The sequence below is a fragment of the Prionailurus bengalensis genome, chromosome D1 (assembly GCF_016509475.1).
Source record: "Prionailurus bengalensis isolate Pbe53 chromosome D1, Fcat_Pben_1.1_paternal_pri, whole genome shotgun sequence".
In the NCBI taxonomy this organism is placed as follows: domain Eukaryota; kingdom Metazoa; phylum Chordata; class Mammalia; order Carnivora; family Felidae; genus Prionailurus; species Prionailurus bengalensis.
The window spans coordinates 18,930,396-18,953,865 of record NC_057346.1 but is presented as its reverse complement, the minus strand read 5'-3'; the positions used below and the strand labels follow the sequence as shown (position 1 = coordinate 18,953,865).

Genomic DNA, 23,470 nt, shown 5'->3' with positions numbered 1-23,470 from the left:
TCCCAGAGTTAAACTTTAAAACCAACATATCATAGGCAGAATAATCTTACAGGTGCAATGGCTGTCAGGCCAGGATGATTTTATTGTAACCCAGTCAGGGTTCATTAACATTAGCTATATAATGTTTTAGTGAAGGGATGGGGGGCGGGGAGCTTGCTTCACCCACAACACCCAAAAAAAGAGGAGTCAGTGGCAGATATGGGCGGTGCCCAAGCCCTGGTGGAGGGAACCTTTGGCGAAGGGACATCAAGGATCAAGACCCCACTGGCAAGACTTTCCTCAGAAACGGACAGAGTTGCAACCCAAAGGTTTCAAATACTAAGTTCATATGGAGTACATTATTCTTGTATTGGCATGCCAATCATTTGTTCGTTCATTCAATATTTATTGGGCAACCCCTATTCTCACCTGGGTCCCTCCCATTTCCTTTCTTCTGAGTCCATGTTACTAAGCAACCTCCTAGTTGTGTCTGGCTTCCCGGGCAGAGGGCCCTGGAAGGGGGAGAATGCACTGGCCACGCGAACATTCTAAGTGACAGGACTGCTTCCCGTGATGAGCTGCTCAATGGGCATTATTTTGTCGCAGATCAGTCTCAGGAGCTTGGTCAAAGTGCACCTGCTCACAAGAGACGAACTCACTAACGTGTTGATGAACTGTCTAAACCTGGAGACCCAAGGGCTAGGTCACGACCAGGTAAATTCACCCTTGGGATTCCTCTGGGTGCGACGTGTTAGACTGTGTTCTGACGCTGAATGGTGACGGGGGTGGGGTGGGGGGTGGGGAGGCAGCGTGTGGGGTCAGAAATTCTTGGCACTGGAGGCTGGTTCTGCCATTCATGCTCTGGTTTCCCGAAGCCAGTTGCTTAGCCTCTCCGAGCCTCCGTTTCCTCTTCCACACAACAGAAGGACAGTCCTTCGGGGTTCTCTTTTGGCTCAATGTTTAAACAAAAGCGACAAACCAGCAGATCTGTTGGATTAGAAACACCTGCCTCCCCTTCTCTCCCGTTCCATATTCTCCAGGCCTGACTGATGGGCCCACCTGCCATTCATTTACCCATCAGAGGGGCTGGCAGCATCCTTCGCACGACCCCACTGCCCACGGGAACCTCCTCAAAGTGCTCTTTGACAACACAGCACATCACACTGCTGTGCTTTCTTCTCGTAAGACTCGAAAACTGCCTTCTTAGCCAATGGTGTCTCAGCAAATGTAGTGACAGCTTTAAGGAAGTCACTGCCCCTGTGGAGTAATTCTATTTACTGCGAGAACAGCTGCCTTGACGTCTCCCCGCTCCTCGGCCAACACTAAGGCATCGTGTTCTTCAAGGATCCACCACGCGAGACCACCTTGGTCATAACAAGATTATCCCAGGCCTTCGTGTTCTCTCGTCTATCCAGTACACACCCTTCCAAACCAGGCAAATCAAAAGGGCGTCCGGACACTGTGCAGACCATCTTTATTGCGCTCAAAAGAACAACTCAAGACACGCGTAGAGAGTGGGTTCTCATATAGGTGTCTCCTTCACCCAGTTAAATTTTTATTCAGTGAAAAAAGTTGACATTGAGACAAAAAAATTATCGTAAAACTGTGCAACAATATAGTAAAATCTTCAGCATAAATTGGTGATTTGGAAACGCATCAAGGCAATCGAAATCATAAATGCCTAATGTCACCTTGGAGAGAAACAAGTATACGGTGTTTCACTTTAAATGAGAGCAGAGTAGGCCTTTGTTTTGCCTCCAATGCTTTCGATTTTGCCTAAAGTTTCTAATAATTTGTAACAAGAGTCTTTAGATGAGAAATGACATGGAGTATCTGAGAATAATGTTCCCTCAGCATTCATATTTATTCCATTTGCGTTATTGTACATGAGACAAATACCATTCTTGGGTTACTTGGCTCTGAGGATTTAATTCCTAACACGGCTGCTCAAAATCGGTGGGCAGAAACATACGCACAACCTATCCTCCCTCAACCCACATTCAGTGGTGGTTCCCATTCCGAGAACGTGCTCATTGTCCACGTACCCGACTACGCGTACCTCTTGCTATCTATTCCATATCTCAGTCTTGCATAGAAAGTAGTCTAGGTGAACTTAATGCACTGGCTTTTATTACACAAAAATTGTACCTGAAAGGCAGCACACACTCCAGTTAAGAAAAATAACATGCTAGGAATGTCAAGATACAATCTCAACAAAGTGAAGATTCTGCACAGGGTTTGAGGGTCAATTCGGAAAATCAATATGGAGATGGTATTCGGTTGATTTATCTCCCGGACCCCTTGAGTGAGGGGTCTCCCAACTCTGCCGAAGGAAGAGAAAAATCTCGGAGATTCACCATGATCCCCTTAGTAGGAAAGTGACCACCCAAACCTACCAAGATGAGGTTTCTGCCCTTAAGGAAGTACCAGGACTATCATCTTATAAGATGGAGTGACCGCCGGGTGGATGGTTGAAGGTAAGATTCTCCCAGGGGAGGTGGGTGGTTATCTACAAGGGCCTCACCACACCATCGCCCTCCCCAGTTCCCCCAGAATGGCCGCTATCTGAGAAGGGTTACGTCCCTTAACAGGCTGAAGCGTAGCTTAATCTAGTAGGCCAGGATGATGGGCAGGAAAGAGCATATAGCTCTGCGTCCCACACCTGTTCCACCCAAATATCCCCAGAGATACTAGCAGAGATGGAACCCCAGGAACCTCTGTCCCCAAAGTCCCAAGTTTCCACCAGTTTCCCGGCATCATAACCATGTGCCCAGTATGCCGGGGCAGCCAGGAGTTACTGGAACTTCTCACCTGTCTGGAAATGCCTGCATAGACGTGGCTTCTCCCCAGACTCCTCCGCAGAATTCTACTCTTTGTCATGTCATCCGCATGGACCCGTGTCTCCTCAGGCTCGAGGGGCATTCGATACCCATAGGGGCAAAGTCAGCTTCCGGAGAAAACTCTGTACACAGTGCCCCTGCCTGCCAAATTTGAGCGGTCCGCTCGTGGTCCGTCGTGGTCCACGTGCATGCGGGCTGCTGACATCCTAACGTGCGCGCTGGGAGAGAAGAGAACTCTTTTCCTGTACGGTGTGAACTTTTGAGGTGGCATCTCCAACGAGGTACAAAGCCCCTTCTTCACAAACAACCAGGGGCTCCAACTGGTCACAGTGAAGACAATGATCTGGTCACGTTCAAAGGCTGCACATAGTTTGCGTTCTCATTTCCTATGGTCACTCCAACCTCTGGACTCCTGCAGACAGCGTATAGACACCCCAACCCCACAAAGCTACGCGGAGGGAAGGAAGAGTGGGTGCTTCAAAAGTTCATAAAAATATACAATTTGCACATAAGCTGTATCTACCTAGCTTAGTCTTCAGAAACTTAGCTCTTCTGTGTATATAAAATACTCTAGCCCTAAAAGGCTGCTTTTTCTCAAACAGCACAGTGGCGTTTTCCGAGGAGAGGGGTGATGGCCAGTCTATACAGTACTGTGCACTAAGCACTGGGAAGCGCTGGAGACGAGAATTGGAAGCTCAGGTATATATCTCAAGTTGCCAACTGGAGACACAGGCCCTGTAAACAAAGGCCTGCCTACAGAATAACTGAAAATAAAGTCTCAGAGCCTTTTATATCAGCTTTCACAAATGCCACCAAAAAGTTGGCCGAAAAAGAGAAGAAGAAAACATACTTTCTAGGGGTTCAATTAAACGACTTGCCTCCCACCAGACTGTTCATCTTTGAGCTACTAAAAGAGCTTCACTTAAAGGGGTGGGGGTGGGGGGTAGGCCTTGGAGTTCCGAACAAAACCCCAAGACAACACGAGATAAAACCAAAGAACTTCCATTCTTTGAAAAAGTAACAAAGGAGAGAGAAAGAAGGGAGAAAATGTGGAAGGAGGCTCGTCATGACCACCACGTGTTAAAATAAAAGGGAGCCTTACCCACGCAACATGCTACATGTCTATAGTTTAAGACACTCCTCCCTGAAAATATATACATATATAAATTAAAACTTTTAGAACGAAAAAAATGGAATTGGCTCTTTGTTTTCCAGACAATCACTAGCTGGAGCGAAACTATATTATCACCCAAGAACGATACTTTTGGTTAAAAGGAAGCAAATACTTGTGAGAAGGTGATGTAAAGCATCCCAGAGGAGATGGGGTTTTTACAAAGCTCGCACGTAAAGGACACACATTCAGAAACATGACTTTGGACTATCCCCAGAGCTCACTGCTTCTCGGCTGAGAGGTTCTGCAGTGAGGTCCGTACGGTAGGAGTCACAACAACGCCGGACATTGGTGCCTACGACGCTAGGTCTAAAGGGCGGCCATCAGTCCACAATGGATTCCACGTACCTATCAAGCGGCCATGAACTGAATACTAGGGTGGCATTTAAAGGCAGAAGAAGAAGAAAAAAAAAAAAAAAAAAAAAAGCTCAGCTTGTTCTACAGAGAGAATAAACTCTAGTCTTGTTCCAGCTGCAAACTGGATGGAACGGTCTCGGATTTGTCGATCTCCTGTATCTCTGTTAAGAGCGAACAGGACTCTTTAAACTGGGCAGGGGTATGGGGGAAGCAGGTGGAAGGAAACAAAAAAGAGAGAGAGAGAGAGAGAGAGAGAGAGAGAGAAGGCACTGACCCAATTCAAAATGACTGCATATATCAGTGTAGATTTTTAAAGACAGTAAGTGGCCACCTCAACACAAATACAAAATTTTACATTCGAGATTCTTCAGTGGTGAGTAAAAACAAAAAAGCCAAAAAGGACAAAGCAGGTACTATGTCTGCCAGTGTATCTATCATGGCACAGACCTAGGATTCTCCCACAACCCGGGTGATTTTTTTTTTTTTTTTTGCAAGGGCCATGACACCGGGGTGTAATAAAGCAGGGCTATCGTTTTTGTAGCTGTGAAAGGCGCATATAGTAAGACTCCCTCAGCGTCAGAGAAGAAACTGCTGTCTGTTTGACTGAAACGGAGCCATGACTCAATGCGCTCTCCTGCCAAATACCATCAGGTGACACACGAGTGACTAAAAATGGATTGCTTCCGGAGTGGCGACAAAACTACCGCGGCTCCCCACCCCTCGACCCTACAAGGCGAGGGGTTCCTAACGGGCAGTGTTGGTGTCAGATGACCGCTAAAGCCTTGCCTTATACAGAGTCCCAATAAATTAACAAAGTAACAGGAAAGAACCTTCCCCTATAACACACACACTTTCATGTAAACTGAATCTGAACGAAATTTAAAGTTAGAGCACACCTTCAAGGAGGAGGGAGGGATCCCACCCGTCACCCTCTCTTGAAGTTTTTCTATTAAATACATTTCTGTGTCTTAGAAAAATAAAAAGAACGGCCAGTTTACTGAATCAAAATGATCTCACAGACTTAAAAGCATGCCCAGCAAGCACAGCCCTGTAAGACTACATTAATATGAAATTAAAGCAATTTGGTTACTAAAATCAACCTGGTTGGAAGTTCACAGTTGATGACTACAAAGTGTACTCATTCCTTTCTTTCCTTTTTTTTTTTTTTGTTTTCTGTTTTTGTCTTTTGTTTTTGGCCCATATAAAAATAACATATTGCAACTCAAAGTGCATCTTTTTAAAATAAACCATCAACTATCTTTATCAAATAAAATATTTACACCATTTGGTTTCTAGTGAGGAAAAGCTCTTTCAGGCTATCACCATGGGGACGTCGTCTGAAAATCCAGTTATCATAGGAGCATCTTCGTCATCTTCCCCTAAAGGCAAAACAGTAGGTCCTTGGTAAGTTCCAGAGCACTTGCACCCAACCCCGACACCCACCTCTCCGCCCCAGCCGCCCCCAACACCGTCGCGAGCCCCAGCCTGGAAGATCGGTACCACGGCCCTCTAGGCAAAGTGGTCTAAGCCGAAACCGAGCTCAGCTGACCCTTGACGCTCTTGGGTCACCTTCTCCCCGTCCATGGGTGACCAAGCTTATTTTAGTGGTAGCTTGAACTTAACCAAAGAAAGAAAGGAAATCATTTAGGAAGGAGAACCTTATGACCTATCCAAAAGTCCAACGGGTGACTTAGGTTCCCTAATTGGAGTTATCCACACCCTACAACAACACTGTGAGCTTCTTTATCTGTTTTCTCCTCTGAACCCACACTGCTCTGAGGCAAAGGACCTCAGAGGGGTTGAAGCTATCTGAGGGCAGCTTCCCAGACTAAAGGATGTCCCCTCGTGGCCCCCGGTACAATCCTGTACAACCAAGTCACGATCCGCCTTCAGTGATCACCGTGTGGTTCCATTAACTTCTTTTGCCCCCAGTAACGGAAGCAAAGAACCCGCCCCATTCACGCAAAGCAGACCAAATACTTGTACTAAGCAAGACAGGAAACTGAGAAGAGGAGGGAGCAAAGCTAATATCAAATGATCAGTGATCGGGGAATATACAAATACCTTTATAAACAAAAAAATATTATAGCTGGTTTACAGGGGAAAAACTAGGTATGCAAAGTCACAGTCCACATGTCTGCGCTCGGGGACGACCCCAAAACACGCCTAACTTATTATATCAAGCGGTCCACTAGCTCTACAGCATTTCGTAATTATAACGAGCACGTAGACGTTTTAAAAGAGGTATTTCTTTCTTTCTTCCATACCACGTTATGGGTACGTAAAAAGCAGAATGACTGGGGAGGTGCCCCTAGCGATCGGAAAGGGGCACAGCCAGATGGAAAAGGCTTCTCTGGACGGAAGTCAGTTGGGAAGGCGTGACTCCTGATCTTGACCCGGCTCTTCAAGGACGCCGGACCTCCGGGTCCGGGAAGGATGGAGAGGGGTTGGGAATTCCTGAAAACCTGCTGACACCTCGGGGGTATCGAAAGCCCAGGGCCTATCGATCGACCCTTCCGTACTTCCTACTCAGGCCACCGGCTTGGAGGGGGTCCGCGCGGGGAGGAAGAGCCAGGGCACCCGCCCCACTTACCCAGGTCGTCCCCGGAGGAGAAGATGGCCGAGCCCAGCCTGGAGCTGTAGTGGCTGTTGGCGAAAGCGGTAAAGCTGCTCCGCAGCCTCCGATGCTTCGTGTAGAGGACGGCAAACCCCACCGCCAGGCTCAGCAGTATCAGGAACAGGATGGGTACCACCACGGCGGCCACATCCGTAGACCTGGCCGCCCGGGCCGAGGACGCACCCGCACCTGCCAACGTTAAGACAGCCACGCATGAGCCCCCTCCGCAAAGGCGGCAGAGCCGCCCGCCGAGAAAGCGGGGAGTTTGCCGAACGGTTACCCGAACCGCCCGCCCGGTGCGACGAGTTCCTGCCCGTGACGGCCGGCGGGGTCCCCACGCCGTGCCACGAGCCGAGAGACCACGGGCCTTGTGCATGCAAATACGGTAGTTACGTTAGACTCCTAATCACTGCCTTGTTGTTGATTTAGATAATCTCCTGGAAGGGAGACCTTTGTTGGGGTAGCAACACTGATTTCGTTAGCGTTCTTACTTAAGACCACTCGCTGGCCTTGCATAAGAGGATGTGAAATCAGACCACTAATTAACGAGGTTGCATTATTTCCCCCTACTTGGCACCGAAGTCACTCTGAACTGCAATTACCTGAAGCTCCGTCGAGTGATACAAACGAGATCCCTTAACTGCAACACTGACTTAACAGCTCATGAAGTTTTATGAGGTTTTTTCTCCTTACTTAAATGAGAGAGAGAGAGAGAACCCTTCCATATACGTTTAACATTTTAAAAATCCACTTGGCAAGGCCATTTAGGTGTCTGTAACCTGACAATGATGCCCACTTCCCACTACCTTAAACAAATTCTCACTTTATGATGATGTATGGATAGATTTGTACCAATAGGGCCCGAGGGCAAAGCCATCCCCCTGCTGGGTTAGGGCCAGTCTTAAAAATCCCTGGGGAGGGGGCGCCTGTCGGTTAAGCGTCTGTCTTCGACTCAGGTCGTGATCTCACGGTTCGTGGGTTCAAGCCCCGTGTCGGGCTCCGTGCTGACAGCTCGGATTCTGGAGCCTACTTCGGATTCTGTGTCTCCCTCTCTCTGCCCCTCCCCTGCTCGTGTTCTGTCTCTCTCAAATAAACAAACGTCAAAAAAAAATTTTTTTTTTTTTTAATTCCTGGGGAAAGTCTGAGTGAGGCAGGAAAATGGAACTTGGGAGTCCGTTTTAGCTAAGGAAGCAAAGTGGACCTTCCCTGTCCTATGAAGAGTTGAGGCAGTTCCCTGGTTTGGGGCAAGGTGCTGTGGCACAGGCCTGTGCCTCAGAGGGAACGCTCAGCAGCCACCCAGGGGTTCATCCCAACAAGGTGCTCAACCAGATGGGCCAGAGAACAGCCATTTCTTGCGAGCCTAATCTAACAACTCAAGACGCAGGTCTTTATTTTTTTTTTTTTTTAATTTTTTTTTTTCAACGTTTATTTATTTTGGGGACAGAGAGAGACAGAGCATGAACGGGGGAGGGGCAGAGAGAGAGGGAGACACAGAATCGGAAACAGGCTCCAGGCTCTGAGCCATCAGCCCAGAGCCCGACGCGGGGCTCGAACTCCGGGACCGCGAGATCGTGACCTGGCTGAAGTCGGACGCCTAACCGACTGTGCCTCCCAGGCGCCCCAAGACGCAGGTCTCTAAATTCTTTCGTTATTGACCTACGGGGAAAAGCCGTAGCCGAATCTTACTTCATACGTCCCAACGTAACCCCAGCTGTGAGGTGGTAAACTAGGGCAATGCTCCTGCCTGGAACGGTTAAGAGGAACCAGTGTGGCGGAGGAAACAAGAATGAGTGGGTCCTCACCTCCCCCGCCCTGCTTCCGTGGTGGAAAACGGAGGCCTCACTGAGAGATTCTTTCTGCTGGACGATTTTGGTTTTATAAAGGCAACAGTTGTTTTCCCCCCAGAGTCTATTTCACAGTTGCTAATTGGTTTTGCTTAAAAAGGAGGCTCTATTTAGGAACTGCTAGGTTAACAAGACTTCTGTTGTGTGTTTTCTGTAAGACCTTCTCAGAACCTCTAATACGCTATGATCCTCCAAAGGGGACACGGTCTGCAAGGTCGTCCTCCCTCAGGGAGGTGCCTGGGAAACATGACATGACAGAACGCACAACAACTCTAACGCAAGATTTTGGCTGAAGCATCGGCGAGCTCCTGGCTGGGAGTAAATGGAACTGAAAAGACCAGTGGCAAAACGTTGGCTGAAATGCTGACCAAGCTACTACGATACAAGCAGCATTTCTGTGCAAATGAAAGGTTCCTCTCCCCTGCCCCACCTCTGCCCTCGGCATGACCCAACACTGGTATCTGTGAGTGTTTATGAGACAGGATGCCAGGCCAAATTCAGGTTCTGATCTGCACTGGCGGCTAAGACGAAGGGGGAGGCTATACAATCGGTTACTCTATGGGAAGGAGATTATCTACTGACTTGGAAGAATCCCAGGGAATATTAGCATACTAGAGGCTCTGAGAAGTCCTGCAAACAACAAGCAGTAGCACTCACACTAACCTAGTGTTTCCCAAGCAGAATCTCCTTTTTTTTAACAATACCTACTGCTAACCTATGCCCTTTTCTAGGCTCTACATTCAGAATTTGGTCACACGGTAACTCCAGCTCCTCACCCCATGCCTGGCTTGGGAAATATTTGTTAAATAAATCAGTGCCTGATTACACGGATGCACAAATGACTTTTTTGAACTGAAAGAATATTTTAAATTTTTTTAACGTTTATTTATTTTTGAGACAGAGAGAGACAGAGCATGAACAGGGGAGGGGCAGAGAGAGACGGAGACACAGAATCTGAAACGGGCTCCAGGCTCTGAGCTGTCAGCACAGAGCCCGACGCGGGGCTCGAACTCACGGACCGTGAGATCATGACCTGAGCCGAAGTCGGACGCTTAACCGACTGAGCCACCCAGGCGCCCCTGAAAGAATATTTTAAATGTGCGTAAGAAAGACACATATTCATCAGACCACGTCACATCCTTCATCTGTTTCCCCAGAAGTGAAGATGGAAAGTGGCCACACGAGCGACTCACCAGACCCCAGTTCGTCATACAGCAGGACAGCAGGCTCCCCACAGATCTGGCTGCCAAAAAGGCATCTTGCTTGCACAGTGAAAGTGTAATTATGACCCAATTTCAGGTTGGAAATTTTAAAGAAAGTGTCAGTAGTATTCCCAAGGTAAGCTGAGATATTCATGGCTCCATCCAACATGTGTATCTCATAGCCCTGAAAACAAAGACACGAGAGATTGTGCAGGAAGTTAAGTAAGGAATCTGACAGCTTCTATTACTGGTTCCAACTTTATGTGAGCTCCTTATTGCAGGCTTTTATAGATGCGAAAGCACTTTGGGTTTCTTACTAGATCTTTTTACATTACCACTGAGATATTGGATTCAGAAAATGGCAATTTTCCCATCCCAAATAACTACCACGCCCACTTGTGAGCTGCAAAGTGGAAAAGTATAGCCCTAATAAAAGCCATTTTAATAAATATTTTGGTACACATTCAAAGTTCTGGTCAAGAGTCCACTCATCTCAAGCAATATGAAATGCAACAAAGAATCCGGACAATTCAGCAACAGTTTGCTGCAATGTAATGGGATTTGACTCATGATAAATCCGGGTCGTGGTGGGACTCCAGCAGCGGGGCTGGAAAAGTCAGGACATTTCTAGGGAGAACAGCGTGTGGGAACTTCCTTGTCAGCCCACAGCTCACTCCCCAGCTCCTCACTTTCTAGCTCTTCCAGGCTGATGGTGGCCCCAGACCAACTTGGCCTTGACTAGAAAGCACTTTAACATTAGGGTGGGGGCAGAACGGACTCCTGGACTTCTCTGATAATCTCCCAATATTCCAGTGTCAAACCTACCAACTCCCACCCCACCAGCACCAAAAAAAAAGACCTCCTCTCTTAGCTCTATCCACATATTGGGCCCCACTGCATACTCACGGACTCTTGGTCCCCATTCCATTGACCTGTCTATTCTCTGAACTCTAAGCCAGGGGGAGAGAAGAAGGATGCGCTATAGGCTTATGCATGCCAGAACCCTCCACTGGGAGTCAAATACTGACCTGTCACCTCCACCTAAAAGCTGGGCCATGAGGCGGACCACTGGCTGCCAAACTGGGCCTCCCAATACCCCCTACCTGGAATCCTGTCCCTCCATTCTTCTTTAGAAACTAGCATTGATTGCTTCTATCTAGCACGTACTTGCTGTAGAGAGCGTGCAACATACATAAAGGTGTAAAGAAAAACATTCAAATGATACAAACGTCGGTCATTCACTTAATTAACTATTAAACATCCTCTTCTCTTAGACACTAAAGTTATTTCCTCTTTCTTGCTATCAGAAATAAAACAAGGCCCTCAACAGAGCCTTGTACATAAATTCTTTATGCACATCGTTTCCTGAGAATAAAATCCTGAAAGAATTGCCGGGCCAAAGGATGCGAACGCTTTTTATTTCTGACATGTATCACCAAAGTGCCTTACAGAAAGGCTGAACCAATTTGTATTCCCAGCATGCTAATCTCCCCAACTACGGCTCATTCTGGTAATACTCTTCCCCCCCTGCCAAACTTAGCTGATTTAATGTTGAAAGGGTCCTATCTTTGTTGTTCAGATCACCAGTGAGATTGATCCTTTTTTCTTTTGCCCACTGCTGCTGGAGTTTTTACTGTGTTACCGGTACCTTTTCCAGAATCAGAATATTAGTCTTCTGAACCGCTTTGAAAGCTTTCTTTATATTTGAGTTTATTAACCATGTATCGGTCCCGGCGGCGAGAGCTGTGAGGATTTTCAAATTTTACTCTAGCTTTGCTTCTGGCATTACAGGGTGACCATTTACAACCCCAGCGCCCTTTACCGACGCTGTGCCGCGAAAGAGCCACAGTGGATTTGTCGTGTCTCTGTTCAGCTCGTGCTTTGCTGACAACGGGGACAAGCCAGGTCCGCTCAAGAACCTGTCCACCCTTGGGTGACAGATCGGCAGATCTACTCGCCCTCCTCCTCCCTCCCATCTCCTGTTGCGAATACAGTCATGGGTCTGCCAGTGACAAAACAAAACAAAACAAGTCTTTTCTGTATGTTGACGGACTATCTGCAGGTACTTCTTGCTCCCTCGGACATCACCGGAAAGAAACCGCGATGCCACGGCACGGATGTAGCTCAGTCCCCGGCACTGAAGCCACGGCCCTGCTCTGGGACTGTCAGAAGGCACAGGGAGGGCTTGGCCCATTCCCCTGTCTTGCGGGGGGAAAACAAGTTCAGGAATGAAAGGTGCTTAGTGCAGGGCTCTCTTGAACGGGCAGGATAAACCTCTGAGTTATTAGCGAGCCCACAGAAAATGGCCCTTTTGTTCTCAAGTTCGCTCCCGTGCCCTTTTCCTTCTCTCTCCCCCTATTGACGCGCCAGCGGGCTGGTAAGGAGCCCATCTCTAAAGCTGCATTTCAATTAGACCCCCGAAGTCATTGTGGAGGAGGGAGGAACTCACCCTGCTTTCATTGAAATGCTTTTCCTTCAAAGCTAGACTCTTCCAAAACAGAAGGACGTGGTCGTTTTCTGTTATGATTTTTAAGGCATCAGGTGCGGACAATGAAACTGAAAATTAAAGATTCAGCAGGATGCGGTTAGTGGCTGTGTACTGGAATCGCTGTTCTCTCTGGTCAGAGGGAGATTAAATAACGCTAACTTGAAAGGCTAGGTCAAGGAAGAAACGGAACCCATGTGTTGCTTAGTACTGAGCCTCACACAAGGTAGACGCTCCCTAAGTGGCATCTCTCTTATCGCCGTAATAATACCTTTGGCCAAATCTGGATAGTACCCACTCTAGTGGCCCTCAGAGCCACAGATGGCCGAAAACAAATTGGGTCGGGGAGAAAGGGAGGGGGTGGGATGGACCACGGTTCCAGAGCCTTCCTGGACTTCTGCTCTGGTTGCAGTCTGCTTTCCTGTCTCCCTGGTCCCGCCCCAAGACCTGAGGAGCCTGACTGCTCAGTGAGGGGCCAGGGGCTGTACCCGACAAGAGAGCCCTGAAGTGACACTGGAGTCAGGCCCTGACCCGCTGCTCACACCGCCAGCCTAGTGGGGCCTCTGTCGCGGACATTCTGACACTGTCTGCTGCTAGCCAGGTACCTGAGCTCGTGACCTGCTTTCTGAACTAGAGTCTGACGGCTGAGCCAGCTCTGGACTGGCAGCAAGCCCCCTTTAATACGCTGCCCGATTCTTAGTCTCCCTCCTTGGCCGCAAGAAACCACTGTGATTTCAGCCTAGGTTCCCATCCTCGGCTTTCGTGGCAAAGGCTGTTTCACTTCCTACCTCTTTGGGGCATTCCTGCCCTTGGCCCCTAAAAATGTCGAAACCAGCTAGGCAGAAGGAGAGCGAAAGCGATGCAGGATACGGAGAATGACAGCCGTCTCCCCAGGCCACCACCCTGTAGCCCAGGCCCTGGAACCCTGCCTTGCCCGCCAGGTGTGGATACCACACTTCCCATGCAGTTCCTGAGAGATGTTGTGTGTCTACGGGCTTCCTAGCAGCCCTGTGGGTACCTTGCTGCGTGAGAGGGCTCCTCATCTCTCTCCTGTTTACCTGTGGTGATTTTTATACTGGCATCTTTGCTCATGTTCCCCAGTTGGACAATGACGTGGTATTTTCCTCCAGGTTCCAACTTGTTAAGGATGTATTCCACGGTACTGTTGCGGGATCTTATTTTATAGCTTCTATCACTCTTCCTTATCAGATCTTTAACCGCAATTGCATACAACTAGAACAGGAAAAAAGAGACCTTAAGGGTAATCAGAAACTTGGCATTTTTTAACTCTTTGCAATTCGATGGTGGATGACAGAACATAAGCGCATCAGTGGCTGCGACCCAGAGCAACGATGTTTTGAGCCCCACAGTCTGACTCTGCTCTTTGGAAAGCCTTTGGGGGTGGCCAGGTCCAAATCTGGAACAGGTATTTGTTCCCAGAACTGTGCACAGAATTATCAATTCAACCCAGAAAACAAGCCTAGGGAAAGTTACATTTATTGTGGCATCAGCAAATAGGTTGGAACAGGCAAGAAAAATCCAAATTGAGTGTTCAGAGCATCTCCTCAGCTGTGATAGTTTCGGGATGTTGTCAGAGGAGACAAAAGGACAAAACGCTCTGCTTATTCTCTCCCCCAGATTGCTTCTTACATATATGGAGGCAAGAGGAAAAGACAGGGCCATGTGGTAAGTGCAGGAGAGTCCATCACCAGGAAGAAGCTGAGAGTCAAGGAAAGCTTTAGCAATAGAGCATCTAAAACCATCCACCCCAGGGGCGCTCAGTGGGTTAAGTGTCTGACTTCGACTCAGGTCAAGATCTCATGGTTTGTAAGTTTGAGCCCCACGTCTGTGCTGACAGCTCGGAGCCTGGAGCGTGGTTCGGATTCTGTGTCTCCCTCTCTGTCCCTCCACCACTTATGTGCCCCCCCCCAAAAGTAAATTAAGGGGTGTCTGAGTGGCTCAGTTGGTTGAGGGTCCATACGACTTTGGCTCAGCTCATGATCTCATGGTCTGTGAGTTCGAGCCCCACATCGGCTCTGTGCTGACAAGTCACAGCTGGAGGCTGCTTTGGATTCTGTGTCTCCCCGTCTCTCTGCCCCTCCCCACTTGCGCTCTGTCTTTCTCTCTCTCTCTTAACAATAAACATTAAAAAAAATTTTTTTTAATAAATAAAACATTTTTTAAAAATTAAAAAAATAAATAAATAAAACCACCCACCCCTGGGATGACGGAGAGGGCAGCCTGGAGCAAAGGAAAACAGAAGCTGTTTTTCAGAATTATTGCCTCTTCTTTTAGACCAGGGGCCAGCAAACATTTTTTTTTTTTAATTTTTTTTTTCAACGTTTATTTATTTATTTGGGACAGAGAGAGACAGAGCATGAATGGGGGAGGGGCAGAGAGAGAGGGAGACACAGAATCGGAAACAGGCTCCAGGCTCCGAGCCATCAGCCCAGAGCCTGACGCGGGGCTCGAACTCATGGACCGCGAGATCGTGACCTGGCTGAAGTCGGACGCTTAACCGACTGCGCCACCCAGGCGCCCCTGGCAAACTTTTTTGTAAAGGTTCAGATACAAAATACCTTCAGGCTTTGAAGGCCAAATGCGTCTCTACCAGAACTATTCAACTCTGCCACGTGTCACATGAAAGCAGCCACAGGGAAGATGTACACGAACGGTAAGAGTTTGGTTCTAATAAACTGTATTTACAAAAGCAGGCAACGACCTGGATCTGGCCTGCAGGGATTTGTCTGCCAACCCTGCTTCAGAGGATCAGGGGAGGGAAGGGGAGAAGTCAGAGAAGAAAGAGGGACCGACCAACATGGCAGCTGGAAATCATGGAGAAGCAACGATTAAGAAGAGGCACCTGCAAGGACCCCTTCTTTGGCCGGACAGAAACGGGGGGAGAGACCTCCTGCTGAGCTCCCGCCACCAGGGCTGGCTTTCCTGGTCCCATCACAGGACCCCCTCTCCGCTCCCAAACCATGCCAAGAGCACGCATGGCCGGCCGAATGCCCGGCCCGCTCACCAGGTCCTGGTCAGGAGAATCATACGGGGATTCCCACTTGATGACAGCCGAGGTTTTGCCGGTGCGAACCACATGCAGGTGACGAGGTGGGAGCCTGTTGTCCGGGATCATCCTTACCACAACGTAGTCGGAGGACGGCCCTAGGTAGGGCACCACCACCCGGACCTGAAACAAACACCCATGGACGCATGCAGTCTATGCTAAGACTTTTTTTCTCCCTCCCCCCACAAAACACTGACACACGTACCCAATTATGATTCAATCATGGCAACAGAAGACACAGAATGTAAGAGAACTCCCCACCCATCCCAGATCTCTAATCCATTTTCCCAGAAGTATCGCTGGAAATGGTCTTAGGTGCTTCCTTCCCGGTGTCCCGTGCATACGTTAAGCGCAGATCTACACACGCGTGCCTCCTACACATGCGTGTCTACGTGTGTGTGCGTCTAGGTAGCCTCTTCTTAATTTTTTTATACAAACGAGAAAATATTACACGGCTCATTAGGCTCTTCGCTTCTTGCCATTAATAACAGAGCCCAGAGATGTCTCCCCCTCGGTACGGGGCTCTCTGTCTTTTGAAGGGTCACCCTGTAGTTCATTGCAAGGATCAGCCACGCTCTTCTTAACCAGCCTTGGCAGCCACGTGTTTCGAACCTTCTGCTGTCACCAGCAAGAGCGCACCAGACACCTTTCTCCAGAGATCTTGGCACACATGACACAAGTATGTGGGCTAAGTTCCTAGAAGCGGAGTCGGACAAAGTGGTGTGTGTTTCTGTTCCTGCTGCGACCCATTTGCCGAGTTCGCAATCCCCCACCAGCGAGCTGCGGTGGGTTAAGGGGTCATTCGTTCTGTTTTTCAAGCAGGAACTTGATGCTGCCACAGAAGAGGAACTACCCTCTCCTCACACACTCAGATCCTGGAGTCCCGCGTCCAGCTCCCCCGGTCTCGGTCTGAGCGAGGCGCCCAGGATCTAAGCCATCCTTAAAGAACAGAAAGCCCTCTGGACCCCCTGGTACGGGAACCTTACCAGAAACAAATACTGCTCATCCCTCCTGACAATGACTGTTTTGTTGTGGAGTGAAGTAGTCAAGCTCTTCGGACTGCGATACAGGTCAAGGAAGGATGTAGCGTAGAAAATGCCATAAACCTGGTCAAGAGGATGGAAGAGGACATCAGCTCGGTGGCCAGTGACTTCATTCTCTTGAAATGCCTAGTTTATGCCCTGCTGCAGGGGAGCTTAGGAGAGAAAAGTCTTCACGTAGCATGTATTTCATCGGCATTTACAGAGAAGGCGCACTGGGGCTGGCAGCGAACCCACGGCCACCAAGATGAACACGGCGGGTGCTCTCTGTCCTCCAAGAGCTCGTTTTTTTTGAGGAAGGAGGAGCAGAGAAGAAAAACAGACACGATTATAAATGACAAGCTGCCAGTACAGAACAGGGGATGCTACAGGGAGCGACTGCACAAGGAGCCGCGGAGAAGGGGGCGGTGGGTCCCAGAGAACGGGGGGCATGCTACCTGAAAAGCAGGGATGGAAGAGGGGAGCTGAGCGGAAGTGCTGATTGGGGAGGAAGCGAGTGCATTTGTAGGGGGAGGTGAGGAGGGAAGGCAGCAGGGCGGACACGGGGCGCTGCCCAGAACACACCCATTCTTCGTTTCCCCCTTAGCAGAATCCTGGTCTTAGTGAGAATTGCCACCTGGAAGAAAATCTGCACTTCCCACTTCCCCGGAAGCTGGGAGGCCAGGTGACAAAGTTCTGGCCAATGAACTTTAAGCAGAGATGTCACGTGGGGCCTGAGTGACGGGCTCATTAACATAGGGGGAGGAGCCCTTCTTTCAGCTCTCCTCCCGCCTGGAACCCAGATGATGGTGTGGCTCCAGCCCTCCAAGACCTTGAGGTGACCTTGAAGATGGATGCCACGGGCAGCCTGGGTCCCAGATCAAACCGTGCTGCTGCTGTACAAACCCAGGGCCGCCGAAGGACTCCACCTTCCCTGTAAAAGCCACTGTCACTTTCAGCCCTGTGATACGCAGCCACTCTGAACCCCGGCTGAGGTGGGTGGAAAACTGGGAGTTTAAAGCAGGGACGGGGGATTTGATGGGCTTGGGGTAGGGGATGGCCTCTGGGGGGGTTATAACGGGGAAGGGGCAGTAAAGTGCCCAGGAGGCTTTCTTTGTCAGGCAGCATGCAAGCACGCATGGGCAGGTAAGACGGGGGCTTGAAGAGAGCTGTACAAGTCTGGAGAGGAGGTGGGGCCCGAGGGCATGGCCCAGGGACGTGTGCGGGGACTTCCGAGGCCCAGAGAGCTGTGCATTTTCTGGAATCTGCTCAGCAGCCAGGGCCAGAGAGGGGAAAGCATACAGGGAAGGGGAAGGGAAGCCCCAAGGGGGTGATACGCTGGTAGGAGGCGAGGAAAGAAAGAACTGGGGGGCTCCAGGGAGTCAGAAGCAAAGCAAATGGAACAGAACAGGAAGAGGAAGGTGCTCAAAGCACAAGACGGGAATGGGGGTGGGGACCTCCAGCCTCAGAAGCAGGCCTGGTTTCCACAGGACAGGCCTGTGGCTGCTGGGGGTGGGGCGGCGTGGGGCGGCTCCGGCCAGGGGCCAAGAGAGGGCTCCAAGAGCCAAGGAGGCCAGGGTGCAAGAAGGGCCCCAGAGATGGACAGCAGCTGTGCAGTTCCCACGGTGGAGAGGGCAACCGTGGGTGACGAACTCGCGTCCTCAGTGGACTGAAGTCGGGAAGAAGCGGAGAGCTCGCGACAGGTGGTTTCACTGGCCTTCTCGCCCTCGGAAAGCTACGCGGAGCAAGGACGAGGCAGAGCAAGGCTACTTCTCGGAGTCCACGTGTAATCAGAGACCCTGAGGTCAAGTAACGACTCAAGGTGCCATACACTAGGCCCCACGCTGCAAACACGCTTGGGTGCGGCAAGGTGGCCGTGGCCTCGGCTGGGTACGCAAGCGAGAAAGGCCCTTTGTGCAGAGAGGCTACTTCGAGGGAAAGGGGGGTCCCGGGCGTGGCTCTGGGCGTCTCATCTCTGCCCCTGCCTCCGAATCGGGCTCTGGAGCCACAAAAGAGCAGAAGCTGTCACACGAGCCAGACCTGAGTTTGCTTTACAGCTTCAGTTCTGGCGAGCCTCCTCACCCCTCTGGGCCTCAGTTTCCTCACTGGTAAACTGAGAACACGGACCCCAGGGAGCTGATGAAAGGATCGAGTGGGAGAAGGAAAAAGGGTTCTCGGGGTGTCTTACTTCCCCTTTCTTCAAGGCCGACCTTACAATTACGTGCAAACCTTGGTTCATTCCCCATCGCTCAGTCCCACTCCAGATGCACACTGGAGACGCCCTCAGAAGACAAGACTCAGGCTTCCATGCTCACCAGTCACGGTGAGGACTAAGTCTCGCCTACAGATTTAGTTCTATGGGCTTCTCCCTTTAGCAAACTCAGAAACCCTTCAAGGAGCTTACAGACTAGTTAGGGAGATACATAATGCACGGAAAATGTCAACGAGGATAAAGCGGTATCTAATGAGACAGGTCTCTGAATGGCACCAACTATACATTTCTCCGGAGTTCATACGGGAAAAGCATCAAGTAGAAGACAGTGGGATTGAACTGCAGACCAGAAGGACAGAAGGACTCCAGGAGGAGAAAGAGCATAAGCCAAGGTACAGACGCAGGAGGGGGCGAAAATGTGCCAAGAACCTTGGGAAGACCCACCTAAGAGCAAAGGGGAGGTATGGGGAATGAAAGCCACATTCTAAAAGGAAGCACAAATCTGATCATAGTGAGTCAAAATGCATACATAATGACAAAAAAAAAAATGACCTATGTAACGTGCAGCAGGGACATTGGGATGAAGGGGGAGGGGGGAGGCACATGTGGGAGGAGCAGCCCCGGGGGCCGGGGCGTGGGGGGGGGGTCACATAGGTGGGAGGAGTTGGAGGGTCTTGTTAGTGCTGCTAACGTGTCACCACGCCCACGAGCCAAGGTGGGTCCCCCATGACAGGAACATGACCCCCTCTTGAAACTCACAGTCTATTCGACAGCAAAGAGCATGCGCATTTTCTCTCGGATGCCAGGCCAAGGTGTGGAAAGGGATGCTGGGGCTGGGATGGCAGATGCCTCTAGAAGGTAATCCAGAACTGACCAAGAGAGCGGTCTGTGTTTGGATGAGAAACGAGGAAGTGGTAACAGAGGAGAAAGCCCTCGGGCTGCTGCCTAGCCTCGCATCAGGGCAGGGTCCATACTGACTCTGCAAAGGTCACCCTGGCTGACTTACCACATTCCTGGGGCCAGTCCAGGTGCATTCCACTGCAGTCTGATTGATGGCCTTGGCTTTGAGGCTAGGAGCAGGTGGGCGGACTCCTTTGGTCATGACATGCTCGAACGCCAGAGGGCTATCCCCTAAATCAGTCTTGGCCCAGGCAGAAATCTCATAAGATGTATGAGCGGTCAGATTGGTAACTGAAAACAGGGACAAGAAGACATCAGGAGGGAGCTGGAGGTATCAGTCAAGAATCTGTGTCTTGACAAACCAAGAAAGAGACGCTTGACTACAGAGAACATACCGACATCACCAGAGGGGAGGTAGGGGGGTGCTGGGTGAAACAGGTGATGGGCATTAAGAGCACACTTATTGTCATAAGCACTGCGTAACGCACAGAAGTGCTGAATCACCATATTGTACGCCTGAAACTAATATAACACTAGATGTTAATGATACTGGAATTAAAATTTAAAATTTCGTCAAAAAAAAAAAGAATTTGTTACTTGGTATACAACAACCTATTTTTTAAGCGTTTTTTAAAAAATCTCTACCCAGTGTGGGGCTCAAACTCATGACCCTGAGATCAAGAGTCATAGGCTGTTCCGAATGAGCCAGCCAGGTGCCCCGATACCCTATTTTTTTAAGGTAATCTCTAGGTTTAAGTGAGCCCCACATGCTGTAGGATTTTCATCGTTTTGCAAGTTCATCCCAGCATTAGTTACTGATAACTCCTACAAATAACACACTTGCACGGGCGCTAGGTAGTTTCTTTAAAGTTGACCATCTGAGGGGCGCCTGGGTGGCTCAGTCGGTTGAGTGTCTGACTTCTGCCCAGGTCATGATCTCGTGGTTGGTGGGTTCGGGCCCCACATTGGGCCCTGTGCTGACAGCGTGAACCCTGGAGCCTGTCTCCCTCTCTCTCCGCCCCTCCCCTGCTCATGCGTCGTCTCTCTCTCAAAAATATCTCCCTCTCTCTCTGCCCCTCCCCTGCTCATGCGCTATCTCTCAAAAATAGACATTTAAGGAAATTTTTTTAAAAAGTTGTTTTCAAGAATATTTAATGAGACTAGAAAATTCCTACAACTTTACGTTAAGTGGAAAGGGCAGGATATAAAACTACAGCTGCCCCTTGAACAACACAGGTTTGATCCTGCATGAGCCCACCTGTACATAGGTTTTTTATTTTTTAATTTTTTTTAAGTATTTTTATTTATTTTTGAGAGAGACAGAGACAGAGACAGAGCACGAGTGGGGGGAGGGACCAAGAGAGAGGGAGACAGAATCCGAAGCAGGCTCCAGGCTCTGAGCTGTCAGCACAGAGCCCGACGCGGGGCTCGAACTCACAAACCGTGAGATCATGACCTGAGCCGAAGTCGGACGCTTAACCGACTGAGCCACCCAGGTGCCCCTGTACATGGGTTTTTTATAATCTGGTACTATAAATGTATGTTGGCTCTTCCCTATGATTTTCTTAAGAACACTTTTTTTCGGGGCGCCTGGGTGGCTCAGTCGGTTAAGCGTCCGACTTCAGCTCGGGTCACGATCTCGCGGTCCGTGAGTTCGAGCCGCGCGTCGGGCTCTGGGCTGATGGCTCAGAGCCTGGAGCCTGCTTCGGATTCTGTGTCTCCCTCTCTCTCTGCCCCTCCCCCGTTCATGCTCTGTCTCTCTCTGTCCCAAAAATAAATAAAAACGTTAAAAAATAAACAAATAAAAAAAATTTTAAAAAAAGAACACTTTTTTTCTAGCTTACTTTATTGTAGGAACACAGTATATAACAGATACGACATACAAAATGTGTGTTAATTCACTGTTCATGTTACTGGCAAGACCCCTGGTCGACAGCAGGCTGTTAGTAGTTAAGTCTTAGGGGAGTCAAAAGTTATATGCAGATTTTCAACGGGGTCAGTGCCCTCTAACCCCCGACTGTTCAGGGTCAATTGTATTCAAATGAAGTCCATTTCCTTGTTGTAAGACAGAAAAGAACAACTACACTTACAGCATCTACTATTCCAAGGATTCAAAAATAAAATGCTTAAAAAAAAAAAAAAGCATTCGGCAGGGTGCCTCGCATCTAGCTAGCCCTAATATATTTCAGGCAAGACGATTACTGCTTCTGATTCTGCCGATTTCTATCGGTGCGACACTGAGACAATGAGATCATAGCCTCAGAAATCAGAAAGTTGCACGTTCTAAAGCTGCCACCTTCCGAGGGAACTACTTTATCTCTGAACCTTGGGTTCTCACCCATGAAATGAGCATACCCCATAGATTTATTACGGGGGTTGTATAAAATGCCTAGGTTACAAAGAACGCCTAGGTAAATGCCTGCACACAGTAGGTGCACACATATAAGAGGGACTGGGGTACCTCCTTCCCTCCTCCCTTAGCTCAGGTCACTTGTCCGTCCATTCAACAAATGTGCCCTGAATACCAACGATGCACCACGCCCTGTGGACCTCGCATTAGCAAAGCAGGAGCGAACCACGCCAGAGAAGAGGTGCAGGTAACTTACTCTCAGAACTTTCTTTTGGAGCTAAAAAATCATCGGTAGAGGGTTAATCTAGCTTCTTTCCAGTTTTTCCTCTTTGAAGCCTCCAACTTCCATTAAGAGCCAACAGAAGAGCCACCAAGCTAGAGAAGGAGGCTGACGAGCCAAGTGGACCACCCCCCCCACCCCACCCCCCCACCAAAGCAGGGGTCATTTACAGTCTCTTCGCTCAGCCCACCCAGAACAGCAGGCAGGGGAGAGCCTCCCTTTCCAGGCGGCCCCCACACAAACTCTGCCACCAGGAAGTATCGATCTCCTTTCTCCTCCCTGCTCACATGCCAACTAGCTCCAAGGTGTTACCTTTGTGCGACAAGATGTTCCCCCGGAAGTTCAAAGTTATCTTCTCTTGTTTGTGGGTGTCAAATGCCCAGAAGAGGTTCACCACATAGCCATTCACCTGCCGAGAATGAAGAAACAGGTTACAGGAACAGTACACAGTCAAGGGAGCACAGCAAACGCAAAAGGCACCCCTTGAAGATGGTTGCTTTCGGCATCTCCTTTCTTACCGCAGACAGGTTTCTTTTGATCTTTAGGCTGGTTCCAAGTGTGCGATCACTGAATATTTAGTTACCTGGCACCTAGTTCTAAAACCAGGGGCGCCTGGGTGTCGCAGTCGGTTAAGCATAAGACTTCGACTCAGGTCACGATCTCATGGTTCGTGAGTTCGAGCCCCACGTCAGGCTCTGTGCTGACGGCTTGGAGCCTGGAGCTTGCATGGGATTCTGTGTCTCCCTCTCTCTGCTCCTGCCCTGCTCACACTCTGTGTGTGTGTGTGTGTGTGTGTGTGTGTGTGTGTGTCTCTCTCTCTCTCTCTCAAAATTAGATAAACATTAAAAAAAAGGAGGGGGGTGGGTGCCTGGGTGGCTTGGTCGGTAGAATGTCCGACTTTGGCTCAGGTCATGATCTCACGGTTTGTGAGTTCCAGCCCCACGTTGGGCTCTGTGCTGACAGCTCGGAGCCTGCTTCAGATTCTGTGTCTCCCTCTCTCTCTGCCCCTCCCCCCACTCATGCTCAGTCTCTCTCAAAAATGAATAAACGTTAAAAAAAAAAATTTAAAGGGGTGCCTGGGTGGCTCAGTCGGTTAAGCGTCCGACTTCGGCTCAGGTCGTGATGTCGCGGTCCGTGGGTTCGAGCC

The 23,470-nt window shown here is 49.5% G+C and overlaps 1 protein-coding gene across 3 annotated transcripts in view; it reads right to left on the bottom strand.

The window, feature by feature from the left end:
- Positions 1-1,494: 1,494 nt before the first annotated feature.
- SORL1 (sortilin related receptor 1) overlaps positions 1,495-23,470 on the bottom strand; it is a 172,441-nt gene continuing 150,465 nt past the window's right edge. Inside the window, exons 40-49 of one of the 3 annotated variants that reach the window (XM_043579650.1) lie at positions 22,636-22,732; positions 19,800-19,984; positions 16,549-16,668; positions 15,521-15,685; positions 13,554-13,728; positions 12,460-12,566; positions 10,002-10,194; positions 6,941-7,153; positions 5,628-5,726; positions 1,495-3,267 (exon numbers count right to left, since the gene is read on the bottom strand). In XM_043579650.1, the coding sequence (XP_043435585.1) occupies positions 5,659-5,726; positions 6,941-7,153; positions 10,002-10,194; positions 12,460-12,566; positions 13,554-13,728; positions 15,521-15,685; positions 16,549-16,668; positions 19,800-19,984; positions 22,636-22,732 (1,323 nt within the window). In that variant the 3' untranslated portion in view covers positions 1,495-3,267; positions 5,628-5,658. Of the gene's footprint in view, positions 5,727-6,940; positions 7,154-10,001; positions 10,195-12,459; positions 12,567-13,553; positions 13,729-15,520; positions 15,686-16,548; positions 16,669-19,799; positions 19,985-22,635; positions 22,733-23,470 lie in introns of all 3 variants that reach the window. The other 2 variants (XM_043579651.1, XM_043579649.1) reach the window with 2 other exon arrangements.